Source organism: Macrotis lagotis, chromosome 1 (assembly GCF_037893015.1).
Source record: "Macrotis lagotis isolate mMagLag1 chromosome 1, bilby.v1.9.chrom.fasta, whole genome shotgun sequence".
NCBI classification, from domain to species: Eukaryota; Metazoa; Chordata; class Mammalia; order Peramelemorphia; family Peramelidae; genus Macrotis; species Macrotis lagotis.
The window spans coordinates 245,236,425-245,254,684 of record NC_133658.1 but is presented as its reverse complement, the minus strand read 5'-3'; the positions used below and the strand labels follow the sequence as shown (position 1 = coordinate 245,254,684).

The window sequence follows — 18,260 nt, the reverse complement described above, 5'->3', positions numbered from 1 at the left end:
ACTCCCTGATTTAAAACAGGAGTGAATTAGTAAGAGGATCATAGCAGAGCATTACATTTAAAGCTGAAGCTAACAGAAGCCTCAATATTCCTCCCCAAGGAAGAAACTGGACTTTGGCAAGACATCTCCTTCAGAGAGTGCTAGGGAAAACTGATCTATGTACAAGTCCATTTTTAGGGAAGGGACTAACAGATTAGATGAAAGTAAGATAAAATTCAGTAGGTATATATGTCACTGACACAACACTTAGATTAAAAAAAATCACCTTCAAAAGTAAAAGATTGGAGAGGCATGATTAAATAGCAGTTTGAAAAAGACCAAAAAAAAGGGTTTTAGTGGACTGCAAACTTGCTATTAGGGCAGCTGGGTGGTTCAGTGGATAGTGTGCTAGCCTGGAGTCAGGAAGACCTGAATTCACATCCAACCTCATATACTTGTTGTGTGACCCTTGGTAAGTTGTTTAACCCTATGTGCCTCATCTCAAAAATGAGCTTCAGAAGGAAATGGCAAAACCATTCCACTATCTTTGCCAAGAAAACTTCAAATGGGGTCATGAAGAGTCGGGCACAACCGAAAATGACTGAACAATAACAAAGCTTATTATGAGTCAGCAGTATGACGTGGCAGCCAAAAAGACTAATTTGATCCTGAGCAGTAGAGAAAGGCATAATTTTTAGGAATAAAGAAGTGATAGTCCCTTTATACTTTGGTCCATAAGATCAAATTTGATATATTGACTGAATCCAGGTCCAGCAATTACAATTTAGGAAGAAAATTTTAAGAGCTGAAGAGTGTCTATAGGAGAGCAACTAGGATGGTGGAGGGCCTGAAGTCCCATTTGAAGTTCAGTTGAAAGAACTGGGCATGTTTGGATTGAAGAAAAGGAAAGAAGACTGGTCTTGGGAGTCTTGAGGATATGAAACCATCCCTGCCTTTCATATTACCCTGGGGCTTCAGTTTCCTCAATTCTAAAATGATGGGTTTGGACTAGATTTACTCTGAGGTCCCTTCTAGCTGTCTATGATCCTATGATATGACTACCTTTGTCTTTGAAAGATCATGTAGGGGGCAGCTAGGTGGCATAGTGAACAGACCACTGGCCCTGGAGTCAGGAGTACCTGAATTCAAATCTGGCCTCAGACAATAATTACCTAGGTGTGTGGCCTTGAGCAAGCCACTTAACCCCATTGCTTAGCAAAAACTTTAAAAAAAAAAGATCATGTAGAACAGACATAGGGAACGAATAGCCCTTGGGCCCTATAAGGCCCTTGAAATCATTTGGTATGGCACTACCAAGGCAACTGTAGGCAGGATTTGAAATTCAATAAATCTAGGAGCTTTTTAGGGGTAATTAAATGACCAAATATAGCAGACTAATTTTTAAGTTGATAATTTTGCATGGCCCTTAGTGGAAAGCAGTTCCCCACTCCTAATGTAGAAGATGGATTCAATTTGTTCTGTTTCTCCAGAATTGATTCAAGAGCAATGAATGGAAGCTGCAAAAAAGGGCACAGATAGGGAAGACTTTATAACAATTGCCTAAGAGTGGGTGGGTGGCACTGGAAACTTCAATCAACAAAAATGGTTTGGTGACCACTTGTCAGGTTTGTCCATAGAGGTTCTGGATTGAACTAAAATAGCTACTGAAGTTTCTTCTAATTATAAAATTTCTGGGAATAAATCCAGTATATCCATGAATAAATGGCAGGAGGTTAGAATAGGTTAGGGAATAAATGATGGGTGTCTATTATTGAAGAAGACCATGACATCAGGAAGATGATGCCATGACATACAGATGAGTTGGATTTAAGTGAGGAAGGACTATGCAAAGTCACCAGCCTCACTTTCTTCTCCCGAGTCATCTGGATCCAGTGCCAGAAGATGATCCCAGGCTAATAAATGAAACTCATAGACAATGTATCCTCCAACTCCTTTGAAGGGTCTCAAAGAATAACTTCTTATTCTCATAGGCACTTTGTATCCCTCTCTTACAATCTGATCACAGGTTTTTGTTTTGATTTGATTTTTGGTGGGTGAAGCATTTGTGGAATGAAGAGTGAACGTGATATTGAAAACCCCCTGGAGATTCCTGTTCCATTCAGAAGAGACTATACAGAAATCTAAATGCAAAAACAACCCCCCCCCAATATCTAGAAACAAAAAACTGGAAAACAAACTGAATATCCATCAAACGGCTGAACAAATGATATCCAGTATTGTCAGAAAATCTGAATTCAGATCCTGGCTCTTTCTTTGGGCAAGTAACTTTCAGGTCTGTTTTGTCATCTGTGCATTGAAGGGTTTGGGATAAGGTCCTTTCCAGTTCTAAATGATGCTTTGATTCTAAGGGACTAGGCAGATCTGAAAGCCTTAACTCTTTATATAACATAAGGCTTTTTTGTTCTTATTGCTTTAAACCCAGGAATTCCATCATCCTGCTACAAGATCTTTCAAGAAAAGGGCTGAATCTTGTGCAAGTGGGTCATTGGGAATTCTCTTCACTCACCCACTCAAAGAGGGACGTCATTGTTGAGAAGGCAGGAAATGGAGTGAATGCTTTTAAGGTAGAAAAGGAAATCTCACCTAACTTGGGGAGTGGGAGTCAGAAGGAGGAATCTTATGGGCTTGAAGCCTTTCCACTTTGAATAGGAGGGGTTATGGAGGAAGCAGTTTGGTTCCTAGAGGTTTCCCATGGCTGACTTCACCTGACTCAGCCTCAGGGAACTGAAACCCCAGTAAGGTCCAGTAGAAACTGGCCCAGATATTGTGAAACCAAATCATCCTTTCTAGTGGGATTTCTTGTGTACATGAAGCCAAGGGGCTCATTTGTCTCTGGAGATATGTGAAGGTGAAAAATGGTACTGAATAGTCCAAGGAAGTGGGGGTTCATTTAAAAAAAAAACAGTTTTATTTAAGGCAATGGGGTTAAGTGACTTGCCCAAGGTCACACAGCTAGGTTAAATATTAAGTGTCTGGGGTCAAATTTGAACTCAGGTCCTCCTGACTTCAGGGCCAGTGCTCTAGCCCCACCTAGCTGCCCCCCACTGCTCCACCTAGCTGCCCAGAAGTGGTGGTTCATTATTGATGCCCATTCTAACCCACCAATAACTATTTCCTTCTTCAGTAGAGATCATTCTCTTACCTCTCCTCAGTTGGGGAGGTGGTGGAAACCAACTTGCCCAGTCCTCCCCTTCCTATAATTAGTAATTTGTTAACAGAGTCTAAATCCCTATCTTAAGCTAGTAGTTTTGTATATATATATATTTTTCCTTCATGGAAGGGAACTGAGAAATGTGCCTCTGGCTGGCATTTTGATTTTGGGGTGGGGAGGGAAGAGAGACCTCTTTTTTTTATTTACCAGCAAAGACATTATTGTTACTGAAACTAAACTCTGCTTTTTCCAATTATATCCACTGCTCTTCTGGTCTCCAGTCTTTAGACGCCAAGTTTTAACCCAGAACAAAAGTTGCTGTCGGAGCTGATTTATAATCTCATGAATATAGGGATTTATAACCTAAATCTGCTGACGGGCCTGAAAGTAGGCTGCCCAATCCTGGGTGCACCATGCACCCGGGCTGTGGCAGCAGCAGGGCCAAGCCAGGGCCGGAATCCATAGCTTCTAGCTACCTCTTGCCTGCCCTTAGGGGGCTCAGATTAACCCAGTTCCAAGGAACCTGAGGGGGAGTGGGGAGGAAGGTGTGGGTGGGGAATGGGAGGGGCTACTAAACTGAAGGCTCTTTTTTCCACCTTCCCACTTCGTGTTTGGACTTTGAAAAGCTCTTCCTGGACCTTGGAGAATTGACTGGTGGGAAGGAGGAAAGCTTGAGACACTTAGTTAAGAACTGGGCCAGAAATGATTTGAGAACCCATTTCTGACTTTGAATTCTCCTCCCTCTGTCCCCAAGAAACTCCTGTTAGGTTTCTTTTATCTGAATATCTTGGCGTATCCAATTTTTAACCTAATCTTCCAGGTGCTCCTGGAGGTAAAGAATACACTTCCAAATGAGTGGGTGAAATGCATTCCCTGGGCCATGCTGTGGTGGGGCGGGAGCCCCGACCCTAAACTGCTTATGACTTTTATTGCTGGACTGAACTTGTTGATTAGGGCGGACAAAGTCTTTGTTGCTCTCTGGCTGTGAATGTTTGATCCTCCCAGAGTGCTTTCTTTCCTCCTCCAAGTTCCAATATTTTTTCAGTGAAAAGACTGCTGAAAGGCAGATCCAATTGGGAGGAAAGGATCAGGGAATGGATTCTGGAATCTTTCTGATGGGGGGGATCTCTCCACCCTAGAAGGATCATCTCGCCCTGTCTTCCAGAAAGGAGATAAATCTCTTTAGATTTCCATCTCTGCCAGATGCTCCTTGCCATGTGGCCTGTGAACTGTTTTGAAATTCTCAGACCCACCCTGGTTTCTGAGTCCCCTTGTAGCTCTCTGGGAGCCTCCAGCCCCAAATCCTATGGCCTTTCAGAGCGGCAAAACATCTATTTTGGGGGGAGCAGGTAGTTTGGAGAAAATTGGGTGAGTCAAATCCCCTGCGGCTAGTGCTGGTTCCCCCCCCCCCACAAGGCATTATAGCCAGTGGGGTGGATTGGGAGAAGTAGAAGTAAAGGGACAGCAACCCCGGGTGGGGGCGGCATCTGATGGGGAAGGGGAAGGGGCAATGGGGAGGCAGTTGGCTCCAGGGAAAGGTGGGGGTGCTTCGGAGCTGCGGGCTGTGAGGAACCTCGGCCAAGTCTGAGTGCGCGGTGACCCAGCGGGCCCCGACCCCCGGCTGGGCTGGAAGCTGCGCAGCCCGCTGGCTGGCGAGCTCTCCCCTCCCTCCCTCCTTTCCTCCCCCCCACTCCGGGTCGGGGCCTGACGTCAGGAGGGGGAGGTGGAGGGAACCGGAGCTGCCGAGAGGGAGCGGGAGAAGCAGCGGCACGGGGAGCCCCGCGACCCGCAGCCGAGCCGGGAGAGGGAGAGGAGCCCCGGGCCAGGGAGGGAGGAGGGAGGGAGGGAAGGAGGGACCGAGAGAGTGGGAGGACGACGGGCTGGGAGGAGGAAGAGGAGGAGAGCCGCCGCCGCCGGGGCTGGAGGGACGCGAGGGCGGCGCCCGGGGATCCGAGCCCAGGGAAGCCGAGCCAGCTGAAGAGGTGAGTGGGACCTGGGCTGCGGGGGTGCCGGGGGCTGCTCGGCGCGGGCGAGGGGCTGGAGCCGGGGGCTGCTTTGTGCGCTCTCCCTGGAACCTCCCTCGCGGGGAGGGGCCGGCCCTGGGGGGCCCGGCACGCCGCGGCGCCCCCCGTATGTATCTCTGGCACAAGTGTCCCCGGGGGGGGCTCTCCCCGCTCTCGTCCCTCCGGCGCCGCGTCCCCCCTGGCACAGCGCGCCCGGAGCTGGCGCTCCTGGGGGACCCCTCAGCCCGGGGGGCCGGGTCCTAGGGGGGAGCCCGGACCCTGCTTTCCGGTCGGGGTCCCGTAGCCAGGGGAGGTCCGCTCGGGGCAGGACCTGGAGAACCCCTGGCCCCCGGCTCCCGCCGCCTCGGGCGTCCCGGGTTCCCCTCAGGCTGGGTCCCAGCTGGCCCTGGAGAATTGCCCCTTCCCCCGGCCCTCTCCCCCCACCCCTGCTAGGGATGGAAAGTTTGGGGCGGCTCCAGCTGGGGCCGGCGCCGTGAGATCGGGTTTCCCCACGACAGCCCCTCTTCCCGGGGGGCTGAGCCCACGAGTGCGTGGAGCGCCTAGCAGACAAGCCGGCCCCCAGGCTCCCGAGTCCCCGAATCTGGAGACGATCCTCCGCCTGCTGCGACTCAGCCTAGAGACAGTAGGCTGCTCGTTCCAGCCTCAGCCCCTGGGAGCCGGGAGCGCCTCGGGGAGGAGTGCCCGGGCTGGGGGGGCTCCTCCGGAACCCCCCCCCCCCGCATATGGATCTGTTGAGGGTGGGAGGGAAGTGAGGAGGGTCCTGGCCTCTGCGAGTTGAGAGGAGCTGGGGGTGGGGGCGCCGTGGTCGGACTGGGTCGTGCAGGCTTGGGCTCGGCTACTCCCTAGGGCGGTGGGGGGGCAGGGAAGGAGGAATGGGGGGTTCGGGGGTGGGGGAGCAGGAGAAGTACCCCCCATGTGCTGAGGTTTATGCCGGCAGGGGGCGTACGCTGGCCATGCCTCCGCCACGCTCCCGGCTCCATGGCTTTGTTTGGATTCAAATCCCCGGAGCTATGGGTAGGGGGGCGGGGGAGTGGGGGTGTGCACGTTCTCTCTAAGGACCCTTTTTTGGGGGGAGAACGGGACGGGCCCCACCTCCCGTGTCACCCGTTCCAGGACATTATCTTCCTTTCCCTTCGACCCCCTGCCCAGGATGTGGGGAGTGGAGAGCTGCCCAGGGACTGATCTCCAGCTGGCCCGCCCAGAGGCCAGGGTCTCTGGGGTGAGCGGGCCCAACTTGGGGATCTTAGGCCAGCCTAGGTCCTGAGCTTGTGGAGGGCCGGGGCCAGCCTCCACTTCCAAGCTCCCTTTGCGTCTTAGGTGGAATCCCCTTTCCTGTCTTCTTTGTATGAGGAGAGGAGTTGTTTGATCCGAGCCTGAATCCTCCCCGTTCTCCCCCTACTCCCTTGCCTGGTGTCTCCTGGGAGGCTGCCCGAGGGACCGACAGGATGAGGCCTGGTCATTTCCACGCCCATCCCACCCACTTCCTGCCTCCCTTCTGGGGGGAACAAAGGGGGATTTAGTAAGCTGGGCCCTGTCACCTCTAGGCCCGAACTCCTGCTTCATGCAGCTGGCCAGGTCGAGGGGCTGGAGCTATTGTTTCTGTCCTGTGGAAGGGCAGGGTCAGAGGTAGGGGGGAGGTCAAGATGACAGGCTTCCAGGTCATAGCTTTTGGAATAAGACTCCTTGAAAAACTGGGTGACTCCCCTCTGTGGAGGAATCATAACAGTGCTGGGCAATTCGGGCTGGACAGGAGTTAATTGAGCACTGAGATGGGATGGAAAGCAGAGAGCTTTGGTAGAGGCAGGTCCTGCTTCCAGAGCAGATAAAAACCAAACCTTTCAGGAGTGGAGAGAGGGTGGGAGGAGGGGCCACTTTTCCCCCTTTTTATTTTTTTAAACAACTTCCTGTAGAGGGGAGGGAGGAGGGGCAGGAGGAGGGGGGTTAAAGCCAGGGAACTGCTACTTGTAGTCCAGGAGGGTAGGAAATATCTCCCCCCCAGCTGACTCAGTCATTCACCCCCCCCATAAAGATCAGAAAGACCTTTTTTGGGGGGGGGGGAGGAAAAAAGGAATAAAGAGACTGGGTTCACCCCTCTAAATAAAAAGGACAGCTGGACTGGAGCTACTGTGGCCTTAGATACCCTTATCAGGTGTTTGGTTAGTACTTGCTTTATGTGGTCTTTTGAATTGACCACCACTTCCACTTTCTGATTTTTAGTCCCTAGCCCTGCTCCTGACCCTTTCTCTTTCCTTAGGCAGGGCATCGGGTGCAGAGCCGAGGGACAGGGGGCAGGCACCATGGGCCCATGCTTGGGCATCTGGCTGGTGGCATCGGCACTGCTGGGCCTGGGCTATGGGGACAATGCCTGGTGGAACCCTGTGCCTAGGAAGACGGTGGCCTATGGGGGTGAGTGCCAAGTTATGGGGAGAATGAATAATTGGGGAGTGGGAGGAATAAGCTAGAACTGCTTCTTTCACTCCAGTCTGACTCCTTTCCTTGTTCTCTGATCCCCACTGACTCTTGTTGCATGCTTTCTAAGAAACCTTTGTGGTAGCCCAAGGGATATAGAGACAGGAGCAAGGCAGAACTCTTGGGGTCTCTGACCTTTTCTGTGCCCTTGGAAGCAGTCTTAATGCTGCTTCTCTTATTTTGAGGATTTTTATATTGCCATTATTTCCCTGCATTCTGCACTTATTGAACACTCAAAATACTAAGATTTAGAGCTTGAAGACCAGTCCAACTCTATCATTTTACAGATGAAGAAACTGAGGCTTCCAAGGAAGGATGACTTTCAAAGCCATACCTTGAACGTTCACACACTGATTCCAAAGACATTATTCTTCCCATTGTACCAGTTGCTGGTAATTCTGGAAGACTAAGGAAAGAACCAAGACCCAGTACAAGGGGAAAGCTGTAGGATGTGCAACCATCCTACACCCAGTTGCCACTCTACAACCTCCCCTCCCCCCTCAGTTCTCTAGGGAACCTGCTTACCTTCAACTTCTTATTGATCAGAGTCCTTACTTCCTCTCTGTAGTGGTACACCAGACACAGTATAAGACTGACAGGAGGCCCCTGTGGTGACTTTCTTCCCTATTTCCCCCAACCTGTGGCAGCCAGGTGATGTCAGGTGTTTGTGTCACCTGTAGGCCCTGGGGATCCCAAGATGAGCTCATCTCCCATAGGTCCCATACTGGATGCTAATGAAACCCTCCTATGCCAGCTTGTGTCCGGCTACGTCACTGGCTCTAGAGGCCAAGAGGATGGGGAAAGAAAGGACCCTGAGGACAGACCGGTGGCTATTTTGGGGGCTGGTGTCATGTGAATGTGTGAACATTGTAGACCAGCTTTGCTTTTGTACTTTCTGGGTGACTAGGGCTAAACAGAATTCAGCATTTAACCCTTGGTCTAGGCCTCTGTCCCATTTTGAGATCTCATGCTTCCCAAACTGTATAGTGCTCAGATCTTCGATTTCCTTATGCCTCATCTCTCTGGCTCTTGCCATTCTGAATTCCTTCCCACATGTTCTACTCCCGTAATAGGGTCAGAGACTGCAAGCTGTGATTTCATTGGGATAGAGAATTAGAATTGAGGAAAGTCCATTTCATGACCAATGTAGATTCTTGCCTTCTCTGCAACTTTGAATCTTAAGAAGGCCACCTAGATCATTAAGACCTTAAGTTACTTGCTTAGGATCTCATGGAGTATATGTCAAAGATAAGTGACCCATGTGATCCATATCTTGCTGACTCAAAGACTAGTTTGTTAACCATATGATTTCAGTTGTTGTGAGTTCTAGTTTTCCTTTTCTCCTTGCCTATCCATTGATCCCAAAAAGGGAATTGCTCAGTCATAGGAGTGGGTCTCTTCTGTTGCCATGATTCCATTCTGCCAGCTTTGCAACTTACTCTTGGGTGAGGAAGGTATAAAGAAGGCCTTATAGATATCACATTCAAGGCCAGAGCCTAGCTGGACTCTCTAGCATTTTGTGTGTGTGTGTGTGTGCAAAGGAGGTGTGCAAAGGAGGAAGCGGGAATGGGGGAAAGGAAGTTGGGAGGGGGAAGGTCTCCCCCCACCGGAGGTGCCGCTGACCCTGAGCGCTGTCTGTCTGATGACTTCCTTTGGCAAGAGGCTGTGGCCGGGATATCCTTCCTTCCTCCTTACCAGTTATGATTTATTCCCTTCCAAGGCTGGGAAAAGGGTGAGAGAGTTGCTCCCACCAGTGCCTCCTCCTGCTTGAGGCTGGTAAAGCACCATGGGCTGCTTTGACTCTAAGGGGGGAGTTAATAATAGGGGGAAAGGTGGGCAGATTATTAATTTTGTTTTTTTGGGGGGCAGGGGAAGCTAGTAGGTGACAAGTATAAGGGAGAGCACAAGGCCTCTGCCTTCTCCCCACTCCCACTAGCAGCCCTGATTCTCTTCCCTTCCACTGACCACCTTCATTGTCACACAGAGTTGGCACCTGTGGTGAGGCGCTTCTCTCAAGTGGGCATCCAAGACTTTCTAACGCTGACACTGGCTGAGAGCCATGGGGTCCTCTACGTAGGGGCCCGAGAAGCCCTTTTTGCCCTCAGCTTGGAGACCTTGGAGCTGCAAGCATCGGTGAGGGATGGGAAGTGAGAGTGATTCAAAGTAGAATGGACTCTGGGGATCAGGATGGGAATGAGGCATATTGAACTAATGCTAATTGATCCCCTTATCTCCCCTCCCAATTCCTGTCTCTAGATCATATGGGAGGCTACAGTGGAGAAGAAGATTGAATGTATCCAGAAGGGGAAGAGCAACCAGGTTGGGGATTCTTATGGTATTGGTGGGCCTAATGTATGGGAGAATGATGGGGGAAGACTCACTTTCTTCTCATGAACTTAGGTTTCTTTTTTCCTTCCCATACTTCCTGTACCCTGAGTGTTTCCTTAGCTATACTTTGCTCCATTCCATATGCCCCTTGCCCTTTACAGAAACTGTCTCTCTTCCTAGACGGAGTGCTTCAACTTCATCCGCTTCCTGCAGCCATATAACTCTTCACATTTGTATACCTGTGGTACCTATGCCTTCCAGCCAAAGTGCACCTATATTGTGAGTATTGCCCTCCTGAGAGCCTACACTCCTTCTCTAGACCTCTGGGACTGCTGCCTCTCAATCTTCTTTTCCATCATAGGATATACTCACCTTCTCTCTGGAGCATGGGGAACTTGAAGATGGGAAAGGCAAATGTCCCTATGACCCAGCCAAAGGTCACACTGGTCTCATTGTGGGTGAGTGGCTATACTTGGGATCCTAAGGAACTAGCCTTGTTTGTGAGTAAATGCTCATCTGGAACCTTAACTGGATTATCCTTTGTCTCCCATAGATGGTGAATTGTATTCAGCAACTCTCAACAATTTTCTGGGTACAGAACCAGTAATTCTGCGCAACCTGGGGCCTCACTACTCCATGAAGAATGAGTACCTTTACTCTTGGCTCAATGGTGAGCCCTGTGGTGGTAGTTTGACTGGTGGGTGAATGTGTCAGAAGATCAGGGATGATTTTGGTTCTGAGATTAACTATTTCCTTCCTTTGCCAATAGAACCCCATTTTGTTGGTTCTGCCTATGTGCCAGAGAGTGTAGAGAGCCCCACGGGTGATGATGACAAGATCTACTTCTTCTTCAGTGAACGGGCCGTGGAGTACAACTGCTATGCTGAGCAGGTGGTAGCTCGAGTGGCTCGAGTTTGCAAGGTATAAGGCAGTGAGATGGAACACTGGTGGTGGGGCTTGGAGAGAAAAAGTTAGGAGAAAAAAAACAAAAAGGACTGGGCTTCATCTGAATGCTCAGGCCCTTCTAGAACTGTGGGAGACTGGGGCTTCCATGGGGAAGAGGTTGATGAGGTTGCCTCACTAGATTCCTTCCTTTTCTGATACAGGGAGACATGGGAGGTGCACGGACCCTGCAGAGGAAGTGGACTACATTCTTGAAGGCCCGTCTGGTGTGTGCTGCTCCTGATCGGCAGCTCTACTTCAATCAGCTACAGGCCCTACACACACTCCAAGAAGACAACTGGCTCAATACAACCTTCTTTGGGGTCTTTAGGGCCCGATGGTAAGTCAGAGAAAGGAAGATTCAGAGCTGGAATAGAGCAGCAGGTTGGGAAACACTGAACCATCCAGGTGCCAGGGCAGTAATAACTCTTATTTCAGTAGTGACTTAAAAATCAATAAAGGGGAAAAAAAGCCGAGTATCAGATATTGTTGCTTTGTAAGCATTTTAGGGATCTTAGCCCTGGGATTATTTCAGGAGCAAGTTGAGTACTAGGTAGCAGCAGCAGTGTGAAATTATGAAAAGAACACTGACTTTGGAATGAGAAGACATGGGCTTAGACCCTAGCTCTGCAATAACAGTTCTATGAACATTTAATCTCTGTGGTCCTCAGTTTTCTCAGCTGTAAAATCAGGGATGGTACTTGATCTTTAAGGCCCCTTCTAGTTTTTAAATTCCAGTGGTCCTAAGGATTATGTTGAGCTTCTAAATCTAGAATGTGTTTCAAATTCTGAACACTGGAATTTTGATGGCACTAAACTTAATGTAGATAGAGTAGTAGTAATAATTTTTTGGCCCAGCGCTGTGATTCCACTGGTGTAGGGGAGGTGCCAGTGAATGAGAAGTACTTAGTTTCAGATACCTATCTGCCCAGGCCGAGAAAGCTAGTTATAGGTCAGAGGTTGTCCATGAAGCCAGGTCTTCTTGATTTCAAGGACAGCTCTCCTCACTACAATAGAGTGCCTCTCTATAATGACCACGTTTCACATTAATATGGCAAGCTAAGGCTTTATCAATCAATTAACAAAAATGTATTATGGTGCCAAGCACTGCAGATCCAAAGACATAAATGAAACAATCCCAGGTCATATGCAAAATAAATAGAAACCATGTATATAAGGTAGCTTGAGGAAAAAAGACTGAAGCAGTTGGGGAATCAGGTTTACAAATACTTTTCTTGCAGCATTCCTGAGGTGCGTAGCACAGTTAAACATTTCCATTTTTATAGGCTCAAGCAGGTTGCATCATATAAGTAATAAATATCACAGTTAGGACATACTCACATAGGCCTTCTGTTTCTAAGACCAGTATTCCTTTCACTAGCCCCCTCTCAAGAGCCAAGTTTAACATTTTCATCTTTTCCCTTGCTCCTCAGGGGAGATGTGGACCTGTCAGCTGTGTGCCAGTACCAACTAGAAGACATTCAGCGAGTGTTCGAGGGGCCCTACAAAGAGTATCAGCAACAAGCACAGAAGTGGGGTCCTTATACTGACCCAGTCCCTAGTCCTCGCCCTGGCTCAGTGAGTCTTAGTTGTTCTTGAGTCCATGGTGGGAGGGGACCCTTGTACTTGCTGCCTATGGTTGATACTTGGGTTAGGAAGCAGCCTGAGCCTTGGGATGATTGTCTTCCTCCTCTCCTTCTCCAGTGCATCAACAATTGGCACCGACGTCATGGCTACACCAGTTCTCTGGAGTTGCCTGATAACACCCTTAACTTCGCTAAGAAACACCCACTGATGGAGGGACAGGTGGGACCTCGGTGGGGTCGGCCCCTGCTGGTGAAGAAGGATACCAATTTTACTCATTTGGTGGCTGATCAAGTGAAGGGCCTTGATGACGTGACTTATGATGTGCTCTTCATTGGGACAGGTATGGTTTTAAGAGATTTGGGACTAGAGGTGTCAAAGGGGTTTCCTATGAAGGGGATTTCATGTGAACCCCCATTTTTCTTTGAAAATTTTATTGCTATTCTTTTTACATCAGTTTCTTCCCCATCCAACTGTACCATCTCCCACATCATCCCTCAAATCCTCTAACAAATAAGTAAAGCCAAGGCAAAACAAATCAAAATTTTGTTTCTGAAAACGTATGCCTCATTCTTTTCCCATATCATCCATAATCCACTACTGTTTTGTTGAGAGGTGGGAGGCATGCTTTTACTGTCAGCCTTCTGGAATCATGACTGGATACTGCTCTGATCAGGGATCTAGTGTCCTTTAATGCTTTATTTTATATTATCGTGGATATCATGCAATTTCTGGTTCTGCTCACTTTGCATAGATTTATTTAGTTCATTCAAAATTTCTTGAAATTCTTCATATTTAACATTCCTTATGGTACAGTAATCATTGCATTATACTAAAGTCCCAGTTAGTTCCCCAACTAATGGGCACCCCACTTTCCTCCTAGTTCTGTGCTAATAAAAAATTCTCCTACAAGTATCACATAAATATGGAACATTTCCTTTTGTCTTTGACCTCCTTGGAGAGGTATATGTCTAGGTGTAGCATCAATGGGTCAAAAGCTATGTACAACTGAATCACTTTTAAAGTATAATAATTGTTTTCCACTGGTTGGATCAGTTCAAAATTAATGTGCCTTTTGTCCCACAGTCCCTTCCTTCACCATTTGCCATTTTCATTTTTGCCAATATATGATGAGTATAAGGTGAACCATCAGCAGTGATCCAGAGCATTCTTTTATATGGTTGTTAATAGCTTCTATCTCTTCTTTTGATATGCTTGTTATTTGCCCACTTATTTTTCCATCAGGGGATGGCTGGCTCTATAAGGCTGTGAACTTGGGAGCCTGGGTTCATGTGATTGAGGAGCTACAGGTGTTTGATAAGGAACCAGTAGAGAGCCTCGTCCTATCCTATGATAAGGTAGGATAAACTATCCATGTCCCAGTTAATGATACCTAAATCAGTTCTATCTTCCTATATTTTCATCTCCCATTTTATTTTGCTTTTCCTCCTTTCTCAAACCTTATCTTTTAAAATTCTCTTCTCTAAATCCCCCCCCCACCATGCCTAAAAACTTCCTTTCTCCATCATTTTGCGCTTGCTATCTCCCAAGGTTCTGAGTTGTACTTTCCTTCTAAATATCATTTGATTTAGTCCTGGCAATATTTCTGCAGGGCTGACTACCCTCCTATTTTCCCCCCTTCCCCCACAGAAACTGCTTTTTGCTGGTTCACGATCGCAGCTGGCTCAACTTCCCCTCGCTGACTGCAGCAAATATAGATCCTGTGCGGATTGTGTCCTCTCCCGGGATCCCTACTGTGTCTGGAGCACCAACGCCAGTCGATGTGTGCCCCTGCATGGTCACCTTAAGTGAGTCACACTCCATGTCCCAGGAAAGGAGGATGTGGGGAGTTGGGGGTGGGTGCTCTTCCTAACTCTGGCTTCCCCCTTCCCTGCTAGATCTGCATTTATCCAGGATGTGGTGAACTCAAATACAGGTCTTTGCAACCTTCGTCCCAGCAAGAAAGGTAAGTTGCTTTTGTGTTCGGAGGCGGGTGGGTGGGATGGCATCTCCGTGACTGTTTTGGGTGTTAGAAGATTACAGAATTGTGTTGAGAGGGCAATGGCTACAAAAAGTAGCTCATGTCCCCTCCGTCACCAAAGTTTCTTAAACTAATCCTCTCATTAATCTTTTTCCTACAGTTAAAATTACTCCCAAGAACATCACTGTGGTGTCTGGTACAGATTTAGTGCTCCCGTGTCGCCTTTCCTCCAACCTGGCACATGCTCGATGGACTTTTGGGGGCAGAGAGCTGCCAGCTGAGCAGCCTGGCTCACTGCTCTATGATGTCCGACTGCAGGCCCTGGTGGTGTTGGCAGCCCAGCCCCGCCATGCCGGTGCCTATCATTGTTTTTCTGAGGAGCAGGGAGCACGGCTGGCTGCCGAAGGCTACCTGGTGGCAGTAGTGGCAGGTCCCTCAGTGACCCTGGAAGCCCGAGCCCCCTTGGAGAATCTGGGGTTGGTCTGGCTTGCAGTGGTGGCCCTTGGGGCCTTGTGCTTGGTGCTGTTGCTTCTAGTCTTATCACTTCGACGGAGATTGCGTGAAGAGCTAGAGAAAGGGGCTAAAGCAGCTGAGAGAACCCTGGTATACCCCTTGGAGTTGCCCAAGGAGCCCACCAGCCCCCCCTTTCGGCCTGGGACAGACACAGATGAGAAACTCTGGGACCCAGTCGGTTATTACTACTCAGATGGCTCACTAAAGATTGTACCTGGCCATGCCCGCTGCCAGCCTGGTGGAGGACCCCCTTCTCCACCTCCTGGAATCCCAGGCCAGCCTCTGCCTTCCCCGACCCGACTTCATTTGGGGGGCGGGCGCAGCTCAAATGCCAATGGTTATGTGCGCTTGCAGCTAGGTGGAGATGATCGCGCAGGACCTGTGCATCCTTTGCCCGAGTTAGCAGATGAACTGAGGCGAAAACTGCAGCAGCGCCAGCCATTGCCCGACTCAAACCCGGAAGAGTCATCTGTATGAGAGGAGCCCCCCCACAATGGGGGGTTGCAGCTCCGACTTTTGCACAGGCACCAGCTACCTCAGGGACATGGCTGCAGGCACCTGCTTTGCTGGGGATAGACCCTAGCTAGGGAATTGCCCTGTCTAGGTAGGTTGTTCTACCTGGGTGCTCCCTCCCCAGCAGCCTGCTCTGCCATGGGGACCTGCCCTGCTCACCAGGGGCTTTGCCATGTGGGTTTGCTCTGGTTCTGGTCACCAACCCCACAAAGGGCCTCCTCTTCCTTACATAAGAGAGACCAAGGATCCTGCAGACAGACCTTTGGCCCCAGTAGCCAAAATCTTTTCGAGACAGAAATTCCAGGTGTGCGTATGTTTGTATGTTTGTGCACACACGTGTGTATGTTTGTGTGTAATGTGACTTTCCTGTTTCTGTCTAGTCTTCCCTGGCCTGGGGTCCTCCTGGGGGCTTCTTCTTGGACCTAGGAAGGGGAAGAGGCCTGGAGTTGTACCACTCTGCCTTTTTTACCCCCACCTGCCCAGAGGCCTGTGAATGGTATATCACCCCTTCTTAAGGGAAGGGGGATTGGTGGGGCAGAGATGTACATATGGGGGTGGGGGAGGGAGGTAGGGTTGTACCCCCTTTTGAAATTAAGTGCTCAGGGGTGGGCCTGAGCCTGTCGGTAGGGCTGTGAATGTTTTGAGAGTCAGGGGAGGGAGTGGGGCCCTTTTGTTGGGGGGAGTGGGGAGGGGGTTCCTACTTGGGCCCTCTAGGGCTCAATGGTATTTTATACTTGTGGGGAAGGGGGGGTGGGGAAGGAAGGGGATTGTGGCTTATCAACACAGACTCTCCCAGCAGGAGGAGTAGGGGTCCTGACAGTGTAATTTATTGTGTCCCTCCATATTTATTTGTTGTAAATATTTGAATATTTTTATATTGCAAAATAAAAGAGAAAATAAGTCTAAGCTCAGCAGTTGAGCTGTTTAGACCCTCCTAGAGTGTGAAGAAAGGAGGGCTGTGATGATGGCTAAGCATTGAAGGGGAAGGCTGGGTGGGAAAAGGAGCTGGGAGAGCTCTAGGAAGCTAAGCAAGGACTGGACACCGGGGTGGGGGAGCCGTTCCTTGTTCCAGAATTATAGGCTGGCAATTGGTCTGTCGGCCCTCTGCCCCACAGTGCTCTTTGTGGGGGGCGGGGGCAGCTCTGGCTCCAGTTGTTTCCCACAGTGGTGGCCAGGACGCTGGGAACCGGGCAGCCACAGCCTCTTGGGAGCCTGCTTTGGCTTTGGGCCAATGGGAGAGGTCAGGGTAATACGTGGTGGGGGTGGGGATGGAGGGAAAGAGTGAGACTTCCCAGAAACTGTTAAGGATTGGGGGAGAGAGGGAGCCAAAGGAGGGTGACTTCCTAGAAGCAGAGTAAGGCTGTGCGTGTGTTTGTGTACATTGGTGTGTGAAAGGTTGGGGCTCAGAAGCAACTTAGGGGAAGGAGGGATGATAGGACTATCTCTTAACCCTTTCAGCACCAGGGTAGGTGATGTCTCCTCCAGCATATAGTCTTGACTTCACATAAACTTTGGCTTCAGTGATGACCCCTCTACAGGCATAGTCAAAATTTTTTGTCCTACTTTACTTTTTTTTTTTTAGATTTTTTTTTTCAAGGCAATGGGATTAAGTGGCTTGCCCAAGGCCACACGGCTAGGTAATTATTCAGTGTCTGAGGTTGGATTTGAACCCAGGTACTCCTGACTGCAAAGCTGGTGCTCTATTCACTGCACCACCTAGCCGCCCCCCTACTTGACTTCTTACTGACCAAAAATTCCGGGACATTTAATACCAACTGCTTCAGTTTATATAAACATTTGGAATTCACCCTTCCTTTCCCTAGTACAAATTCAAGAGTTCAGAAAAAAAACCTTATTAACTGGAAGTGAGGGGGTGGGTATGCAGAAAGTCAATTTATTTTCATTTAGTGAACACTTAATATGTATTCAATTTATTGAGTGTCTACTCTGTATAAGGTATTATAAACATAACAGGGAAGAGATATGGATACTTAGAAGTGTGATATCGCCAACCTTTTAGTGGAGGTTGTGGAGATCCCAGGTTAAGTTCCTAATTACTGAGCAGTTTAAAGTAGATGTGAGGAGTGAGTGAAGGCTGGGTGGAGGGCAAGCCTAGTAGAAGAGGGGATTTTTTTTTTTTAGGTTTTTGCAAGGCAATGGGGTTAAGTGGCTTGCCCAAGGACACACAGGTAGGTAATTAATTATTAAGGGTCTGAGGTCGGATTTGAACTCGGGTTCTCCTGACTCCAGGGTCGGTGCTCTAGAAGCCCTTGAAGAGGGGATTTTGTTAAGTAAAATATCAAAAGTGAGTAGAGGAAAATAAGACACGTTCTCGAGGCAACGGCTTGGGAGAAGGAAAGGCAAATTTTGTATCTGGAAAAATGCCTCTGGAGGGTTCTGTAGGGTAGCTGGTAGGGGCAGAGCGGTGAGTCTGGCGTGAGAGGATCTAGGGGCTCCCCAAACTTCAGCTTTAGCTAAAGAACACCATTATCTGAGAAAAGACTGTCACGCCGGACAAGCGATCTCGTTTACCCCTTGGCGGTAAGCCCCGGGCTCTGGGGGAGGGTAAGGGGCGGCGCCTGTCCCGGCCCCGGCAGAAGCGCCGAGCGGGGGGGGGGCCTGGCAGCACCGGCGGCGGGCGCTGGAGAGGGGGCGAGGGCGGGCCTCAGCTCGGGTCCTCCCGCCGCCGGGCCCTGCCCGGGGAGGAGGCGCCCGGAGGCGGGGTGCGCCCCGGGCATCCTGCCGGCCGCGTGCC

General features: G+C 49.5%; 1 protein-coding gene across 2 annotated transcripts; it reads left to right on the top strand.

Moving 5' to 3' along the window:
* The first annotated feature begins 4,261 nt into the window (after nt 1-4,261).
* Nucleotides 4,262-16,049, top strand: SEMA4C (semaphorin 4C). Of its 2 annotated transcripts, none has more exons than XM_074210040.1 (15): nt 4,262-4,519; nt 7,430-7,581; nt 9,629-9,777; nt 9,901-9,963; nt 10,153-10,251; nt 10,334-10,430; nt 10,526-10,642; nt 10,742-10,893; nt 11,079-11,254; nt 12,348-12,492; nt 12,619-12,841; nt 13,744-13,856; nt 14,149-14,306; nt 14,397-14,464; nt 14,640-16,049. In XM_074210040.1, exons 1-15 carry the CDS (start codon nt 4,458-4,460, stop codon nt 15,467-15,469), a joined length of 2,604 nt encoding a protein of 867 aa, XP_074066141.1. In that variant the 5' UTR covers nt 4,262-4,457; the 3' UTR covers nt 15,470-16,049. The 2 variants fall into 2 exon arrangements, with proteins under 2 accessions (XP_074066141.1, XP_074066142.1); XM_074210041.1 differs by lacking the exon at nt 4,262-4,519 and adding an exon at nt 5,065-5,133 and having other exon boundaries at nt 14,640-16,048.
* Nucleotides 16,050-18,260: the final 2,211 nt, after the last annotated feature.

Bases quoted from the DNA above. Each gene is read 5' to 3' on its own strand.
- SEMA4C (XM_074210040.1), top strand. From the start codon at position 4,458: ATGGCCTTTCAGAGCGGCAAAACATCTATTTTGGGGGGAGCAGGTAGT. The intron at 4,520-7,429 runs GTGAGTCAAATC...CTCTTTCCTTAG, and splicing joins GGTAGTTTGGAGAAAATTGG to GCAGGGCATCGGGTGCAGAG. The intron at 10,643-10,741 runs GTGAGCCCTGTG...CTTTGCCAATAG, and splicing joins CCTTTACTCTTGGCTCAATG to AACCCCATTTTGTTGGTTCT.